At 45.2% G+C, this 19,153-nt stretch overlaps 2 protein-coding genes across 2 annotated transcripts; both read right to left on the bottom strand.

Moving 5' to 3' along the window:
• Window positions 1–5,511: 5,511 nt before the first annotated feature.
• LOC107194410 lies at window positions 5,512–9,884 on the bottom strand. Its single transcript, XM_015584030.1, has 4 exons — window positions 9,750–9,884; window positions 8,688–9,034; window positions 6,251–6,361; window positions 5,512–5,770 (listed from the first exon to the last, which is right to left on the bottom strand). The coding sequence occupies exons 1-4, from the start codon at window positions 9,882–9,884 to the stop codon at window positions 5,512–5,514; spliced, it is 852 nt and encodes a 283-aa protein (XP_015439516.1).
• Window positions 9,885–16,057: 6,173 nt separating this feature from the next.
• LOC107194409 lies at window positions 16,058–17,119 on the bottom strand. The gene is made up of 4 exons (XM_015584029.1): window positions 16,919–17,119; window positions 16,500–16,693; window positions 16,279–16,389; window positions 16,058–16,196 (listed from the first exon to the last, which is right to left on the bottom strand). Exons 1-4 carry the CDS (start codon window positions 17,117–17,119, stop codon window positions 16,058–16,060), a joined length of 645 nt encoding a protein of 214 aa, XP_015439515.1.
• Window positions 17,120–19,153: the final 2,034 nt, after the last annotated feature.

The raw sequence follows: 19,153 nt of genomic DNA, 5'->3' as shown, positions 1-19,153 counted from the left end.
CATTCCACTTTATTTTAGAGTTCGTAGTGTTCGCGTAATTTAGACTTAATTAATGCAACGAAATTTTACCTCTGCGGTCGTATCGATTTTCGAAATCTTTATTCTTCTCTAAGCTGAAAGCGATGTGACGCGATTATTGGAAATTTTCTTTCAATTAGAGTTTCTTTGGCTTGAACGTAGACATTCATAAAATTGAAACAACAATGGTATTTATATTAGTTTTTCATTGATGATGTAATTGTATAGACTTCGTCTTGTCGCTCCGCAGTTGAAGCGAGAAAGTAGGGAGTGAAGTTTAAGATTCAAATTTGGAAATGAAAAGGAATTGTTTGAGACTAACGTGACGAGAATGAAGGGCGTGCAGAAAAAAACGTTACAGAAGCGATAATTAAAAAGCACATACGTATACTTGAAAGAGGGGTAAATGGTGATAGTGGAAAGAGACGACCTAGGCAAAGGTGGAAATTCAATTTGGTCGAAATCGTGCAACGCTCGAGGATCCAAATCAGGGCTAATAAAATAATTATCTTGCTACATTACCTCTGCTAGGACTCAAAGGATCAGTAGCATCAAACTGGCCTTTGAAACAAATTCGTCTACAAGCAAACTGAAAAAAAGGTGGGACTGAGTAAGAGGGGGAGGGAGGGTTATCCAATAAGCAATTTACTCGGTCTCCCCGAGGTTTCTCGTTGTTTTCCGCAAACAGTTCCACTCCGTGGCCGAACATGCGCCCTGTATCCATCGCTCCAACCGCTTAAGGGTTTAATAATCTGTCTCGGCGAGGACAAAAGGGTTGGCACGTTATCATCCCGGCCCGTTTGATTATTCATTGACGGTTCGTGCAACGGCAAAACTCGAATTCGCCTTTCAGACTCCGTCGCTCGGTCGTGCCACGACGAGCTGCGGTATTGATTCGGTCACTGCCGTTGCCGCAGTACTTTTCGGACAAATTGCTTCTCTTCGATTAACTTGATTTCGGAAGGCGCGCGTATAGTTTCCACGAATAGACCGCCGTCGATTGCCTTGCGCGATCAAGTACACCGCGCCACAGGAAGTGATATATGTGTATACGTACATATGTACATATCTATGGACCGAATACTCAAGATCAAAAGCTTGAAGGTTTGAGTTAAGTAAACCTTTGTTTTCAGTCCAAGTTTCAGCCGATTAGTCGGGAATACTTTCACGTAGATCCTTTTTTACATGCTACCCGAGTATCGATTGTCGACGGTACTTTGCGGAGCAGTCCGAAGCGATTCAACTTCCTCTCCTGGTCGGTGGCCATTGTTCCCCGCGCAAGCAGACAATCAAACAGCCTCCGTGTTCCACTAATGTTAGCCGTGACTGTGTATTCGTGACAGCTGTTTGTGCGTTCGGTTCCATAAGTTTACTTATGAAATTTAATTCATAGAATACCGAATGTATTCTGGACGGGGGCCGTCCACGTCGATAACGCAACGGAAGCCAATCGTGATTTTTGAATCGGCGAAGCGACGTCCGTTTTCGCGATTATGTAAATAGAATTTGAAAACGGTCCTCGAACGGTGCTAATGGTGTAACTGGCAGTGTTTGCATTCCGATGGTACGCGACGTAACGTGAATCGCGGTGTGTTGCCCCCGTTTAAATGTTCGAACGATTCCTCCGTTTCAGTATGATAGTCACGTTGTCTATTATGCGTAACGAGACGGATCGAATATTAGCAAATGTAACCAGCAATATGCACGAACTTGGGAATCTGTATAACAATAGGCAAATTCGGATATTACGCTGATATCGAAAGTGGCTCATAATTTACGCGAAAGGATAAGTTTCATTTGGTTAACAAAGTTACCGCTTCCTCTTAACACTCTGCAAAGCCAATATGCATGTATCGTGAATATTGGGAATATTGTTGACCAAACCGGACAGTGGAAAGATTGGCGTTGCAAAGTAAAGAGATGCGTACACATGTATGTATGTATTATCGTGAGATGTATGGAAATCAATTGTGTACGAGTGTGTATACAATATAGATTCTAAGTAGGAATTCTCCTCGTGATGAACACTCTCGATGATTGGTCTACCATAGCGTGGCTAAACTCAATACAATAACTACTTTTATGTGGTTGAACTTTTCATCTCGAACTTTTGTCGAGATAACCAGTTATGTTCGTAACTTTTTTTAACGGTACTCGTTCGAACGAATTCGATGAAAATCCGCTGGCAAGTTTCTCCATCCAGGGCAAGAAAAGCGAACGGAACTGTTCTTTATATTAAAACAGCCAGTCAACCGAGTTCTATGATTTCAGGGCTGAGAGGAGTATTCGACGTTGTAACCACGTCTCCCTTCAAGTTAACCGCCTGCTCCATCGAGGTGAACTGCTCGTTTAGCAATCCGACGACATCGATCATTACATTTTTTTCCGCTTCCTGACCATTTTTATGTTATTCCTCTGAAAATTTCAAAGTGTACCAAGAAAAGCTTTAAAGTGGCTTGTGCACGGAGTTTCATTAACGAAAGATTTGAATTTCGAGGTTAGTCGTATAGAAGAGCCCAGGATGTCGCCGATCGTAAATTTGGAAAATGATTTGTTGATCTGTCAATGTCCGGTGGGACAGGAGATTTGGTCCCGAGAGGTACTGACATTGCGTAAGTTGATTCAACCATCGATCGAATATCGGATTTGTACCCGCGGGAACGAACGGAACATTTCATTGTTCCGTAGGAAGCAGAATGTACCACCTTGGGACCACAATTTGTCGCTTAGACGAGAATTACTAATTAAGTAGCAGAGTATAACGAAGATTTATGACGAGAAGGAAAGAACGCACGTCTAAATTATGAATTTGCTACGTCTTTGTGTGCCTGGGTACCAGAGACTAATCTCGTAATACGAAAAATACGCATTCAAGAGCGTCTTATGCATAGAAACCGGTGGTGGTGGCGGTGGCGTAACTGATACCGGTTTCGTTGAACAGCATGGCCTCGGAAAAAGGATAGAAGAGGGCTAGAGAAGTAGCTCTTGCTTTTTTCACCCGAGGGAATTGTGGTTAACCGTACGGAATCGGTAGTGTCGTGGAAAAGAGGGTTGTTATAAGCGGCCTACACCACGCCCGGCTTGGCCCGCGAACTGGGGCGGTGTCACCGTCGTGGAATCGATATTTGTTCACTCTTACTGAATTTTATTCGGCGGAGAATGGGATAATGTCGAAAGCAGCTTTCCGTGTGCCTTTTCGATAATCACATCATTGTCGTTATAGGAACGATAAATTTCGTCTGTCCAACGTCCAACTTCCACGCCCTGACAATACTTACATACATGTAAGTCCGATACTGTACACACAAACTTTATTATTGTAGATTTGATCGGTTTACAAACTCCATGCAGCATACTTAATTTTGCGTAGACTTATTCTGCTTCCGGAATTAATTGTTCACTGTTTCGTAAACTGTGTTTAATACTCTGTAAGGACCAAAGACTAAAGCGTAAACGAAATTGAATTTATTACGTCGGAATATTGGTACAACGTGTCCGATTGCACACCATCATTCTTGTGCCACTTGGTTTACCATTTATGGACGTGTTTGCTTCACCGTGGTCAGACGCAATACGTCCGATCACGTATAACGCTACTCCACTTCTGTATACGTACATACGTATACTCGAGGTCCTTATGCTGCTTGGTTGACCAGGTGTACGCGAGCCGTGAAACTTACAAACCACCAGCGCATCTCGTAAAGCTCGTTTGAACATATACGCCACGGGACCACGTTATTTCCTCAGTATCATGTTCTCCGCATTAAAACACAGACAGAGCGGGAAAAGTGTACAAGGTATCCACGTTTGTTTATCGTGTATTACCGAGCACTTGAACGGCATAGAAAATAGATGAAGGAAATGTACGAGGAAAAATTGTCAACAGAAGTCGACGGCTTGTGCAGCGGAGCAACCATTTTCCACGGTTTTAATCGAGTATGGCTGCATCCCTCGGCTCATAAAAACAAAGGAGACATCTTGAACGTCATCTAGAACCGGAAACCAGACAGACGGTAATGAGTATCTAGGTACATACACGCGAGTACGTACGTAGACGTATCGGATTCCCTATTTTCATTCTGTGTATCCAGTGTATCATCCGTCACGCGGCGGAAGTATCATCGCTCGTCCTCGAGGGACCCTCGGGGCGGTGACGTCACCGAATAAATCCAAAATCAATTTCTACGGCAACGAGTTCGAACCGATCGAACGACTGCTATCCGCTGAAATAGTCTCGTCATTCCTGTGCCCTGACCACACCGCTGTCCGAGGGCATACAACGATTTTTCATCTCTTATCGTTGCCGTCGACGCCCCGTGAGAACGCGACGACGGAAATCGTGGATGTTGATGCGCGCCGGGACTCTGTACAGGGTGGAGAATGAAAGGGAAAAACGTATCGAACCTCGATAAAAGTGTACTCGGATTAAACGTTTGCACTGATTCATCTTAATTAACAAACATGTTCAACTCGACTCACCCTGCGTCAAAAAGGCCACACGACACGTGCGCAACTGTCTTATTCACGAACTTTACAGGTACCTGTTCCAAATAGTTTTCTCGATTTCGGATAATGTTCGCTCCGACGTGACACAAAACTTAATCCTATTAATACATGGAATAAACCGGCAGTCGGTGTAACAGTATTACAAATAATTGTTATTATCGCCGGAGCTGTGCACTCAACTACCACATCCTGCATTATGTACGGCAATCATGTATCGTAGAGTGTCCTTATCCGATAGGTTTGCTCATAGAACTACCCCAAAACGTAGCAACGAGCACGAGTATCTTACGTCTATCGGTGGTCTTGGGAGTACCGCAGTTCAACCAACACTTGGGGTGATTAGGGTGTGATAGAGGTCAATTTATTTTGGCAAGACTCAATTCATTGTTTGGAAAATATTTGAACAAAATAGGCTAATAATAAAAATATTTTTATATTGTTACCAAATGTGCATGACGGCAACCAAGCTCGCACGAGGCCGTGGGAAATTCCGAAGAGCAAAATGTACAGGAAATGGCAAAGTGAAACGAAGAATCGGAAAAGTGGAAGATGTTAAATATCCCACGTGAAGAAACAAGAACGTGGTGGCAGTCCTATAACCGCCATAACTCTGAGTTGCAACGACGCGATACATTTTACTCGAGCGTTCTGTGTTCTGTTCTCGGGAGTGGTGTTCGTCTTGCGAAATAACTTCGTTGGTTCTCGCTTTTCACTCTGAATTGAAATAGAAACCTGTAGAAGAACGCGAACGGGGACGCGATTAAGTTCAGCGGTCTTAATTTCCATGAATTGGAAAATGTGCCACTGTGACATCTGTTTGGTGGTTAGCATCAAGTTCATCAAGATTTCGTCCATGCGGTGTTGACGACGGTGTTCCCGACTTAGCGGGCCGATATGAATCCTCCGAGACATTTCGTGAAAGCAGGTGACATGTATTTCTCGAAATAGGTATACTCGGCCCGAAGTCTTCCAGCCAGATGCGTCGTCTTATTTCATGTTGTACCTCGTCCACTCTCCGTAAGAGCGTACCGCATCGGTTGCCCCGTCGTATCCGGCGTATCCGGCCGGAAGTGGAGACTCCCGTGTCCGTGCCGCGTCGTATTTCCCGAGGGCCATGTCGATGAGGGAGAAACTGCAACCAGCGAACATGCTGGCGCAATCTTCGCCCTCGTGGCCCGCCTTATGAGCCTTGCCGTACGTATGATGTTCCTCCGGCTCGAATAAGAATAGACGCTTCAAAGGGAACCTGTAAAAGACCAAATGGAAAAGTATCGAGGAACGTTTCGCGTGTCGGTGGCCCCCCACGATGATTCCAGTTATTTCGTGACGAAGGGTCGGATCGCGAAGGATCGAAGAAGCATTCAATCTGTCGGTTCTCGACAGTTATCATCGATCTAATATTCTCCGCGAGCAACGAACAAGATTTGAACGAATAGCTAGGAGGATTCTTATTCGAAGAAAACACGCGAAATGTCCTCGAGGAACCTTCCATTAACCTTTGCGCTTAATATCATACAATTTCCTTCTGGTATCTTGGCTGGTCTTTTACTTTGCCGAAACGAGATTATTCTGGAATCCCATCGATCCCCCAAACCTAACTCAGATCCTCAAATCCAACTGGGGACAGAGCGGAAACGAAGCCGTGGAGGGCGGAGGGGGGAAGTAGAGGAATGGAAGGGGGACCCTTCCTCGCGACTGGAAACTCTTTTTCTGAATTGAACCTTACGAGAATGATATCCTCATCATCTCCTCGACGAGAGTGTTCCCTTTCGGCATCAGACGCTGGGAGGCCTCGCAGAGTGCCCGAAGCACGCACGTTCTCCCATCAAAGTTCATCCTGAAACATTGTAGAAATTTGGTAACCGACTCATCTGGAAAGTAGGATAATAGTGTTGCGATTAAGTAGAATAAGACGAAGAATTGTTGATTGAAAGTAGATATACGAGTATAAAATGAATCGTTTCATTGAACGGAATATGTGTCGACGAGACACTGTACTAGATACTCGTCCCGGTACTCAAGTAACGCAACGATGTAGAAGTTTCACGTGAAATAACCCAGGAAGGCGTATTAATGTATCCTTTTGCCGTCGAACAGGCTAGGCGCTCTCGCTACACGTGAAAGGGACGGCCGTGGTCGGTACAGTGGTGTATTCTTATCTAGCCGACCCTTCTTCCCGGAAGATTAAAGTCTTCTTTGAGGCAACGTTTCAAAAATTCGTTTCGCCAGCCCAATAATTTCACCCTTGATTTGAGAGGCCGCGCAGAAGCGCGGTAAGATCGATTTTTTAAAGTCGTGTCCATTGAACGGCGTAACAGCTTGCGCTCCAAGATTGATGTTACAGCATAAAGTTCGAAACATATAGATAGATTTTTGGATCGTCCGATGCAACGTTGGACCCCCTTTAACCCTTTGCGAACGGAGGTATCGGTGCATGCAGCCAAGAAAATATACATGTTTAACGTTTGTGTGATAAAAACGAAGAACTTGATTAAAATGTAACAAAATTTGTCTTTACTTGTTAAAGAATATGTTACTATTATAAGGAGAATGGAAATTCGCTGAAGTGGATTCGAAAGAACCGAATGGAATTAGTGATACGCCATGCTTGAGGAGACAATCCCCTCGAATACTAGGTTCCTTTCTAAATCGGCCGCCTCATCTTAAATTCCGAATACATATACATACATATACCTATAAAGTTCATCTCCACTTCCACCACGCCACACAATCTGGCTTGTTGGTACAAAATACTTGTTTAATATTTCGAAATTCATGATTCTAGTTCCCACAGAGCGTCACGGCGATAAGCATAAAAACACGGGGAAATTTTCCTTTCTCGCGAGCGGCACAATACGGCCTCCCTAACGGAGGATCTCTCCTTTGAATAAATAAACACGCGGAGTGGTGCACGCGAACAAATAACACGGCGGCACCTTCCACAGGCCAAAAATTGATTGTAGGTGTTGGTAGTGGTGTAGCGGCATTGTGGTTTTCAAGGGGATGGTTCACGGCGGTGTTGAAGCTGCTTAAGGGTCGTATGAATCAGAAGGTGGCGCCTCAACCAGCGCGAAACGTTGCCGTAGTAGCGAGGCAACAGTCGGTGGAGGGGTATGGGGTTGTTTCTGAACGAGTCTGGCAGACCATTTATCTGTTTCTGGGGGCAACAGCCATGGGGGAAATGGTTTCCCTCTTTCGCTTTCTCTCCCGAGCACGCTCCACCCATAACCAGATTTCTATCCACCGCCAATGGGCTTGATTATTTTTGTCGACTGGTCGTCGCCGACCGAAATAAAATACTAGGTATGTAAATGACACGCGAAATTTCTCGAAGCGAAATTATTTATGTCAGCTGAATTTTCACGACTAAATTTATTGGCGTCCTCCATCGATGCTTAAGCACTCGGATGGACGTCAACATTTATATCATTATCCCTGCGATGCAACCGCGACGACGACGACGATGTTTTACACTAACGCGACCGAAATACATCACCGTGGGTGACACGGAAAAAACTGAGAGGGTTCGACGGCTCTCCATAAATGTGGACGGCCACGATCGTTCGATCACGATCAAGACCACTAAAGCCGTCGTTTCATTTTATTATCCAGTGCGCCTCTCATCCGGCCACACGTTGTGAAAATTTATTCGCCGTTACGATTCAGATAGGAGTTAATGAACCCCGCTTTCTCAACGTGCATGGACGCTCCCTTGAAAATGTTGGACGAAAAATAAACTTTGTGGTTCATCTTTTAATTTGTTACGTCTTGTCGCGTATTTGTATGTGTTTGAACACGATTCCGCATTGTTTCATTCCTCGTTCACTCCTCGCGGAAAATCTTTGATCAGAATAGAAATGTGCATACTAAGGGCGAGTAGACATTGTAAATATGTAATGATTTCACGTGGTTGTATACCGATCATTTAACTTGCCTTTTTATGTCGTTGATCGATCTTTTGGACGCGTATGACAGTTGACCTTATTCTTATAGTTGTCCAACACTGATTCCCATTCTATTTGTTCGACTACAAACGGTGCAACTTTCAATCAACAAAAAGTCTTTTCACCACAGTTTTATCATACGTACTTTACTTGAAATGTTTTCGTCGAAAAGAATGTGTAATATTTAAAATTCTTTCGTAACAGTAGGTACACACTTACGCGTTCATGATGGTTTCCAGTTTGTTATAGAGGTCTCTACGATGTCTTCTTTGCAGATAATAATGATTAGCTTTGTAATATTTTCTTTTGTCAGGCTTGAAGTAATACTTGTCGTAGCTGTTCCAACCGGTCGCCACCGGTCGATCGGCCGCTGCGTTTTTGTCGAGCATGTTGCTCGCGTAACTACTGTACTTATTAACAGATTTAATATGATCCTGTCGGAGCTGCAAAAAGGGCTCGAGGGCCGGCTTGCTTTCGTTTGGCAAATCGTACGAGATGCCCCAATTCACGCCCTCCGTGAAAATGGTATCCGGTGTCAAAGTGTGCACGGTTAGGCAAAGCGCGACCTGCGAACAACGATGAGTCGACTGAATTATTACTCTACTTTATTACCAAAATCAACGATCTTAGTAGCCTGAGGCTCTTATCGTGATTCACGATTAAATAGTTCATAGGTACCATGAATCATTTTTCCGTGCAAAGAGTTTAGCGATTCATTCTGATCGGAGTTGTTTAACGCACGACGTTATAGTGAAACGCGCCGACCAGGTATTTCCGGGAATAATTTACAATTTGTACATCGTGCGAAGTACTATACAGAACGGAAATTCATGAATGTTAGATCGAAACAATTCATGTCTGATTCAGCGTTTCATATTGAATCGCGTTTCACGCATGAAATATTAAAGATCCGATAAACTGATACCCGATCCGGTCGATTGCAAAAAATGTTACGCCTGCTGACAGATTCCCGTTCGGGTATTAGGGCTTCGGTTGTTGGTATCGGAGACTAAGGGATTATTCTACATGTAGAAATAAAGTGAAAATCAAGAATGATGAACTTGTGTGTTCGAGGCTTTGTTTTCCAGTTATTAACAATGAAAAATTCGTATCGGAAACGAAATACTATACGTGCGATTAGATTTTTTAATGATAATGACTTGAAAATGAAGCTCTGAAAATGCAGTTTCGCCATTCTTGATTTTCGTTTTATTCTGATACGTTTCTTTTTTTATTAAGAGTAGTCGAAAATTCTGTATACGTCGAGTTCGCTCTACTTACGGAGAAAGTCGAACCTTCTGGAAAAACAACGTAGCGCCTCCTCCGCAACAAAGATTTTCCGTCTGAACTAACTTGATAATCACTCGCCACGATGCACAATATTAAAAGGAGGAAACAACTTCCGTACCGATTCATGGTTGTTCTGAAAAGAAAAGGTGAAAAGTTACCGTCTCCTCGAGGAAAATTCAAAAGGCTCCTCGAAGGAGGTGACCCAGATACCGCTACAGCCCATCATCGTCCCGATGGAACTTTATTAACATTCAAAGGCTAGAAAAAGAAGTCGCTCGAGCAAACAAACCGAGAGCCAAGAACGTTCGCTCGCGTGAAATCAGGGAAAGGTAGCTTCGCGTTCCTCAGACTTTCGCGTTAGATAAATAACATAAATGCTCGGTTTATTCTTCGCAATCTCGAGAGGTAGGAGTCAGTGATTGCAGATAATCGAGCTGTTACAAGTTGCACCAAAGTTATTCTTAATGTCCCCGCATTATCGTTTAACGAGAATCACATGAACCCGGTTGAACGGTCGGTCGGTCGTCTAGAATACGACGAAGCGCGTCTCTGACGAGTTCAGTCATTGAATCGCGGTACATACGAGAAAGTGGTCTTTTTTCGAGGGACGTCTCATTAATCCAAAGCTCGAAGCGACGTTACGACCAGAGAACGAGAAATTTTCTTGGCAGTCAACGGGACGTTCCGAAATTAGAACGAATTGTTTTATTTGTGTTGCCGCGAGCGAGTGGCAGAAAGTTCATCCGTGCCGAACGGCGGCCAGTTGTAAAAGGAATTACCCAACTTTCTCGTCTACGAGCAAATCTCACTATAATACGTTGAGAAATTGTTCGACGACTCGGCTGAAATAAAGGGAAGGCGTTGAAAATCTTGGAAATACTGGACGTCGCGATCACGGGAATCGTCGCCACTGTCGTAAGCCCTCGTGACTTCCGTTGCTCGGACTTTTAAGATCCGAGTGTTCGAAACAATCCAAAGGATAGCCGACCTTAACTCGCGTTGGCTCAACTGTCAGCTGCAGCTTAACACTCGATTAATCTTTGGAGTTTTTTTGTTGCGAATGTTCGAAATTGAAAACGTCAGAGGTTCTCTGTTTTCGATTCTCTATTCTCAGTTCTCTGTTCTCTGTTCTCTGCGAGAAGGAGACTGGAAGCTAACTGCCGAGCGGTATTGCGCCGCTAGATTGCATACTTGGCGAACGACTCGCGATTTCTCAAGTCGACATCGATGAACCGAGCCACGTACGTGCAACTTGGCGAAAATCACCGCTAATTCATCTCCGACATTGCCTCGATCCATCTTTGGATTACCCCGGAACCTACGAATCGACGATATCAGGTTTTTCGTCGCGCATTTTTTCGTTCGCCTAACGGACAAACAGGGAAATAGCGTGTTCCGTCTAATTCATCTCCGACATTGCCTCGATCCATCTTTGGATTACCCCGGAACCTACGAATCGACGACGCTTTTTCGTCGCGCATTTTTTCGTTCGCCTAACGGACAAACAGGGAAATAGCGTGTTCCACTCTAATTGCGCATCGACTCATCCTTTCGTTCCTTATGTATCTATATTGTCGTCGTTATATTCGCTTGTTAACAAGGAATTATATTTCCGACCCTTCTCTTTTTCTTCCTAAACTTGCCATTCGCTGGGAATTTGTCTCTCCGATCCCATTCTCCGATTTCCCTTCAATGTTCCTCCAGTTTTCTTTATTCTCGCCTCTCTGTCTCTTCGATCACGATACGACGTTCCAAGGAATTCCAGGTCTGTTGTCACCGGAAGGATATTGTCGAATTCCTTTGGAAAGCTCTTATCGAATCGTCACTTTTCCAACGTTAGAACGATCTTCGTTCTTGTGGTTATTTCGTGCGAAATAATTATTTAGGCGTGCGTGAAACATCCGATTCAAACAGTACATTTTGTGAGTCCCGCCTGATCTCCCTACAAATGGTTTATAGGTATTTCATTTTTTTCCCACGTTCGTTTAGCTTATAAAAGCTTCGCACAACCAGGATGCGTACGCTTTCATGGAATTGAACGGGACGAATTGTAGTTTTCATTGGTCGCTACCACCGATATTTTATTCCAAATCGGTGAAGTGAAAATTGCGAGCGGCCTATTGAAAGAAAAACCGCTAATTCTATGGTCGTTGCGGGGCAGGTTGCCATTTATTTACTAAACGTGCTATTGGAACAGCGAGGACGAGGTGTTGTCAGCTGTCGGACGAAGAATTCATGATAGAGCGCAATTGAAGCGCCCGGTTGTTGGATATTCTTTTTTTTTCTCTCGACACGCGTACCGATCGAGTCAATGAGGGGACGTGTAGGAATCTTAGACCCGTACAGCGAACGTTTAACGGTATACAAGCATACGTACGTACGGTGTTCTGAAGCTGGGCGTTCCCATTCGCGGGCCGAAAGATGAAGGGAAAAGGGAAGTGTTAGAACAGCAATATCGTCCGAGTTCGATAACTTAAACAACGGAATCCAATCGCACGTGCTGTGATTTAAATTTCGACGAGCGTGGCAAACGTCAAATCGAATGAAATTCTCGTCCGATCGAATCGGAACATTGCTCCCGCTTACCGAGAATCTCCCCGAAATCTATTAGACGAGTCAACACAAACGATTGAAATTTCTCAACTACTTTCAATCCTCGCTCGTTCCTACTATGTTCGTACGTTCATTCTCGATGTAACATTTCCGCTCGGAAACACTGGGAACCCGATCTAGCAGCTGCCGAAAAATATTTCTTGAATATAACGTGGAAATATCCAAATATTGGCACGATACATTAACATACCGTGCGAGTTTTCAACGGAGCATCGCGTCCGCTGTAAATCTCAATTGGAATTTTGGTAATATTTCTGTTGATTGTATGATAAAATGCCTCGCCGACAACAAAATGATCTTCTTTTCAAACGGATGGTTTGCACGGTGCGCCAGGGGTGCGTTTATTGCGTCGCTCAGCGACATTTCGCGGCGTTCATTTTTCTTTCCCGCGTTTTTTGACGGATCACCGCGACGATTCTCGAAATTGTTTCGGCCCTTGAAATATGGTTTCGTCTCGATGAAACTACGATCGATAGGGCCACGCGCGCGCGCGAGCATGCTGTGTGTGCGTCCGTGGTACTGTCAACGAGTCACACACGTCGCTTCGATAACCCAACATCAGACCGAAAGTAGACATTTATTCGAGAAGATATTCGGAATGGCCAAAAGATTTCCATGGTATCCATTTTACGTCAAATATAAATCGTCGACTATGATAGACTTTGTCCGTTATCGAGCGGTTTAATACGACATTTAATTAATTAGTAAATTATGTCGGAAACTGTTTGATGTTTCGAATTGTTCCGTCCGTTTCGTCATGACGCGACGCAACGGGTGTCTGCAAAGAGGAAAATCGAACAAGTATTTAAGTACGCGTGTATGTATCTGGAAACACGGGACGGAGGTTTCCGCAGCAAAAGAGAACATCGACCCTCCCGGTGGAAGTATCTTGTAACTCAGTTCGGTAAACTCTTTAGGAAACAGGAAATTGTTAGTCCGCGGTGGAAGAGTGGGCGGGGGAAATGATCGATAGGTGACGAGGCCGATACTGGAAAACACGGGGCGGACTTGGAACGGCCACGGCAGCCTTTCGGCATGAACGATGGCGGCGACGTGATCTCACTTATCGAAGAAACTGTATCACCGTGCGACCAACGAACGCTCCCCTAACCCAGCCTCCTTCCTTTTTTCATCTCTCCCCGACGAGATGCCCGATCGTTAAGGGCCGCCCGAAGAAATATGATATTGCGATTGTTCCGTCGGTCATTCGTCGATTTCAATTTACGAGCCGCGAACTGGATGAAATTGATAACGACGCCGGCTGATTGAGTTCGCGATGGAAATTCTTTCCAGGCCGATCGCACGGGCAAAGCTTCCTCTATCGGTTTACTATTTAGGGCCAACGATCGGTCGACCGTTGAAGAATTTTAACGAGCATTCGAACTCGACCGACATTGTCCTCGGTTGTCAGTCGTCCACTCGAGCGACAGAGAACGCGGATAAATTACTTAACATATAGGTAATATGACTTGGTGATTATTGTACGGATAGTAGATATCAATTTTATGGAAATTACTTTACTCACCAGTCAGCGTCGTTTGCTCCTCCGCGAGATCTTGACAAGGAATGACACCGGGAGTCGAGTGAAACGACCGGTATTATTGTATTTTCAAACGGGGACCGGGTCATTGTCGAGGAGTTCATTAACGCCTACCGCGCTACTCCGTGCGTCGTGCGGGGTATCGCGGGTGAACGCTAATCATTTCCACCGCTATTGCTCGCATCGTAGAAGACTACTATTTCCGCCAATACCTCTCAGTGGAAACGAGAAAAAAGGTAGGCAGTCTGAACTCGTAAACGTGGAACGATAACCCATCGAAGCGATAGGTACCTACCTAATTTGATCGATAGGACGCGCAATTTGCTTGATTCTATACGGTCATCCTAACGAGGATACCCATGAGTCGGTTACTATGATTACGGTACATTGGGCACAGCCTGACAATATTGAACGTTTCGATCGAATCGGTCGACTTGGGATTGTCAGTCCTTGCTCGCTCGTCGACCTGGCACTCCGTTCGACCTCGTAATTTGTAACGAAAAAGTTAAGAGGGCTTGGTATCGCGGACCTGTCGATACGAACACCTCGAGCGTACGCTGCAGAAAATTGGGTCGTGTCGTTGGAAGCAGTCCGTTGGGACTCGTTCCGAACTTTCTGTGGAAAACAATGAAAGAGTTTAAAGACGGACTCGAAAGAAATTAGCGTTCCCGACGATGACGATACGTCGGGAACGTTGAGCTTGCCCGACGTATGTACAATTTCACAATGAGTCTAGAGGAATCGATAAACTTCGTAACATTCTTTCAGACTGTAAACTTCACCGGAACTCAGTTTCCACGACGTATCACATATGTATGTATATACATACGATGTGTACGGTATGGACGTTAATAACATCGACTCACATTCCACGGAGGTGGAGGGGGCGCAATTATGTTGACAACATTTTCGAAAACTTGGTTAGCCTGAGAAACTCGAACCGTCCAAGTTCTCGAGGACTAGAAGTTTCGGAAAATTGCGACCCGCCTTCAGACAGCAGGTACGTTCCGATACCGTGAACAGATTATCTTTTCCTGCCATTGTTTCCATAATTTAGCCCAAGTACGCGTGAAATCGGTTTGAACTACAGAAAATAAATGGATAGGTTTAACGGACTAGATATCGATTCGAGATTGAAACGAACCGCGTCAGCTGATTGAAATTGTTGGAAAAATTGTATAGACGGACGCGACAACTTCCCGGTACCTTCTAGGTAGCACGAGAAAACTCTGCTTTCTCTAGGGGAAAAAGTGACGAATACGGAAAAGGCCTCCTACCATTTGGTATTCGGAATTATTGAAATTAAGCTTTATACCAAATTATCACTCGATTTAACATTTATTTCAGTGCCTGGAATAAATTTACCAAGTGGTAAGAGACTTTTCTTCAACGCCGCTTTTCCCCTAGTGGAAGCCGAGTTTTCTCGTGGGTGTACATACATGCAACGTGTTCGCCACATTGTCGCGTCGCGCTGCTTCGCCGTGTGATTCGCATCCAAGCGAAATGTTCAAACGTCGGCCGTAAACGCGGCAATAATCGCAGCCGCGCGTGTCGATTGCGTCGTCACGCTGAACGTCACGACGACGCGCAACAGCCCGTCGTCACAGGCAGCTGGAGCGCGACACATGCGTCGCGACGTCGCGACGGCGTCGCATCGCAACCGCTTAACCAGTTCGGGTAAGCTGTATGTTCCGAATGTATGTATATTAACCGCTTATCCACTTCGCCCGTCTCGCAGGGTTGCGACGTTTACGCCTTGGGGGCTTCAAACAGCCGGGTTTCTCCCCGGGGGCCAGGGAACTTTGTCGATGACAAGGCGGGGGATTTATGAGAGCGGAGATAACCCGACCGAGTCGTCCGTCTGCCTCGTCGTCCATCGGTGTTTGGTGTAGGTTATCCCGAGTATCTTCAGAGAGGTGTTTTTAACTGCACGCGTGGAGCTGCAAGGCCCCAGGCTTGTATGCGATTAGAGGAACTGATAGAATTTTCGAAATTGACTGTTATTTGGCATGTCGCGTTTTACCTTCTACTTTACCTTCTTCTCTTTCACTTTTCCAAGAATACACAAGTTTAGGACGTTCTGTTCAGTGTTGGGGAATCGTTGTCGATCGATTCTGCGAAAGTTTGCTAACAAACAGATTTATTGTCAGCTTATAGTGTCCGAGTACAAGTTGAATAACAATAATCTCAAGAAAGAGAAGGGGCAAGAGTAAGCTACTTCGCAGGGTGCATTGGTTTTGTACGCAATATCGTAGGAGTCAATTTCCACCACGTCCTCGACGTTGCTGAAACGTGAAATTAATCGACATTTTTACGTAGACTCGAGATACGATCGATCAGGGGAGAAAATATCGTGACGTTGGATACCTTAGAATCAGTCGAATTGCGTCCTCGATGAACGAAACACCTGGGGGACTCAATAACGTCTTCGCCTCGCAAATTGTTCTGAGCACACACTGTCGTCCTGGCAAATTTTGACTGAAATGAATTTATTTCCACTAGAAGACTATGTATATACCGACGAAACAACAGTCGATACAACGCGATTGAATTGTCGAGAAACTCGCGATTAATGCTTCCTCGCATACCTAGTTAGAGCAGCCTCGAAATTATCGTACAAGTCACGCCGATGTCTTCGTTTAATCATCCACGGCTTCTTGAAGAAATACTTTTTCCTGGAGTTCTCTTGCGTCGGTATCGGCCAGATCGTGTCGAATTCGAAATCGAGGTACCAGTTGCTCGGCAGTGGGAGCTGAATCGATTGCAATGTTGATACCGTCATCTGAATAAAAAAAAAAAATTCCCTACCTTGTCATCGAATCGGAATTCACTGACTTGCCGTTTAATTCTATACGGAACGAAATGGAAACACTCTCATTCTCTCTTGAAGGGAGCACTGTCAAACACCACGACAAAGTCACTGCGACTCGAACCGTGAGCGCGGTTGCAGGCATGGTCTGCGTCAGTCCAGATCGGGATTAAGCACACTTTGGCCGTGTGCACTTACCACGAAAGCGCTGCCCTTTGGAAAAGTCAGTCGCCTACGTCTGGAAAGTATCTCTGGCGACCTGCGACCGGGACCGCTTAACACGACGGTGTCGTTACAGTGACACACGGGGTCCGGGCGTGGGTTCGTGTCCATGTCCCCAAGGATCAGCGCTGGGTCCAGGATCTCGGCGAGAAGCAGGACGAGCCACGGGGCTCTCATTTCTCGGAATTACCGGATGAAATCAGCCGTTTCGCGGAGCGGAAGACCTTAGACCTCTCCTGGGAGAAGCCGGCTTGCGGAAAAGTTTTTCAGGAAAGTCAGGAACATCTTTCGCGGTTACACCGAGCTGTGTCCGCTGACGTTTCGTTCGTGAACTGCCCCATGGCGGGTCGGTGCTGCTGCTGGTGGTCATGTGAACGAACATCATCGGGCCAAGTGTGTTTAACCATCGAGTTATCGAGGTTGGTCAGCTGGCTTCCTATTACGTGGAAACGCAACCCCGGTTGACTTTTCTAATCAGACCCTGACACTTCTGTGGGTTCGGTCAATGATTACGCGACAGGTTCAGAAACTGGACCGGGGTTATTTTAGTTTCTTCTTGGAAGCTAGTTAAGCTTTTTTGGTCCGATTTTTTTTTGATGGCGATCCAGTGAGATAGTCGAAGAGTATTTCAGACAGACGATCGAATTTCATCCGGCTAATCAATCGTTGATACGTGCCATCTTCTCCAGTTCCATTTGCCAATGGGAGAATACCTATGCACAATATAAGCTCGCATTTCTAGCGGTTCGGAAAGATTCATGGGAGGACATTACTCTTCATTCACAAACAATCATACCTTAGACACTCTGACATAGAGTGTAGATCGTGATCGAGCAGGATCAGGGGATCTCTAAATTTCGTAAATCTCTCGAAATATATTTGACGCCGCCGCCGCCAACGAGAATCACGTCGTCTTGGCATTATCCAATCTCCAGGAATCCTGGCCATCTTCGTGGCTTCCATCTGCGGGGTAATTTCACTTTGGTCCTCCCAAGTCGCTCTCCGTTCCCCCCTCTCCTTTCTTCTGCGCCTCTACAACCGAAGACACCCTTGGACAGTCCCACGAGGAGTCGAGAGTGATTTATCAAACGTCCGAGATGAACTGATTTCGCTTGTTCAGACCTGGTCGATGGCCCTTAATTAAACGGGTCGCTGCATTTTAAACGGGGACGAGGAATTGCCGAAATTGCGGCCCGGCCAATACTTTCTCGAATAAATGAATCCTTGATGTTTCGGCTAAGCGGGTCGTTTCGTGAAACGACGATAATCCCGAGCGAAACTTTGACGCGTGGGTTATAGCATCGCGCCACTTTGACGGCGTTGTTTCGCGAAAACGGGAACGGGAGCTTGATTGTTTCGTGACCGTACCTACTTCTACTTACAGCTTACAGCTTCCCACCGTTTCAGTAGTACAATTCAATCGTACGCCCGACAAACTTTTCCTTCTTAATGTAACGCGAGCCTTGGACCCGCATCTCTCTAACTCGGTTCTTAATGGAAAGGTGTTTGTACATTTCTAGGAAATTTACATTGTTTCGAGTGGTTCTTTTTAATGAAACACCGAATGGATAAATTACCGTCATTAATCAGACACGGCTCGGTTTACTCGAATCGCTCTGGAAACGTAACACGACTGGGAACGACTGCTTTTCGGCTGCGTGGCGTGTCCGAGAAATTTTTAATTCGAAATTTGTCGAAATTTACATTCGACTCGAATCGATCGATAGGTGTAACGAAGCACTATCGATTCACGCAACTGTCAACAAACTCAGGCAAGACGGTACTTTGGATCGCGATCTGGGAATCGACGCCGAGCTGCGTTAATGATGTGCGATGGAAATGCAAGCCCCAGCTGACATTCTCAAAGGGAGAATTGCATCACAGCGTGTGTGCACGTGCAAACACGGGGCTCACGGTCGAAGGTGAGATACATGTTCGTGCAACCAAAATACATGCGGCAGCTCCCAATCCCCGGAAGGATACGTTTTCGAGGACACGGTGTCGCGTATTATTCCAACAACTACACGATATTATTGTAAGACTAATTAATTCACTGGTAATATTTATTCAGTAGATTCTACTGGGAAATTCTTAAAGATGTCGAACTTGAAAGAACGACGTGCTTCCATTAAAAAATTCCATCATGTATTGTTTCTTCTCTGTTCATCAACTTTATAAATTTTGCAACATCGTCGTCTTTCACACCACCCA

The sequence above is a fragment of the Dufourea novaeangliae genome, unplaced genomic scaffold (genome assembly GCF_001272555.1).
Source record: "Dufourea novaeangliae isolate 0120121106 unplaced genomic scaffold, ASM127255v1 scaffold39, whole genome shotgun sequence".
NCBI lineage: Eukaryota > Metazoa > Arthropoda > Insecta > Hymenoptera > Halictidae > Dufourea > Dufourea novaeangliae.
This window is presented reverse-complemented; position numbering and strand designations above follow the sequence as displayed.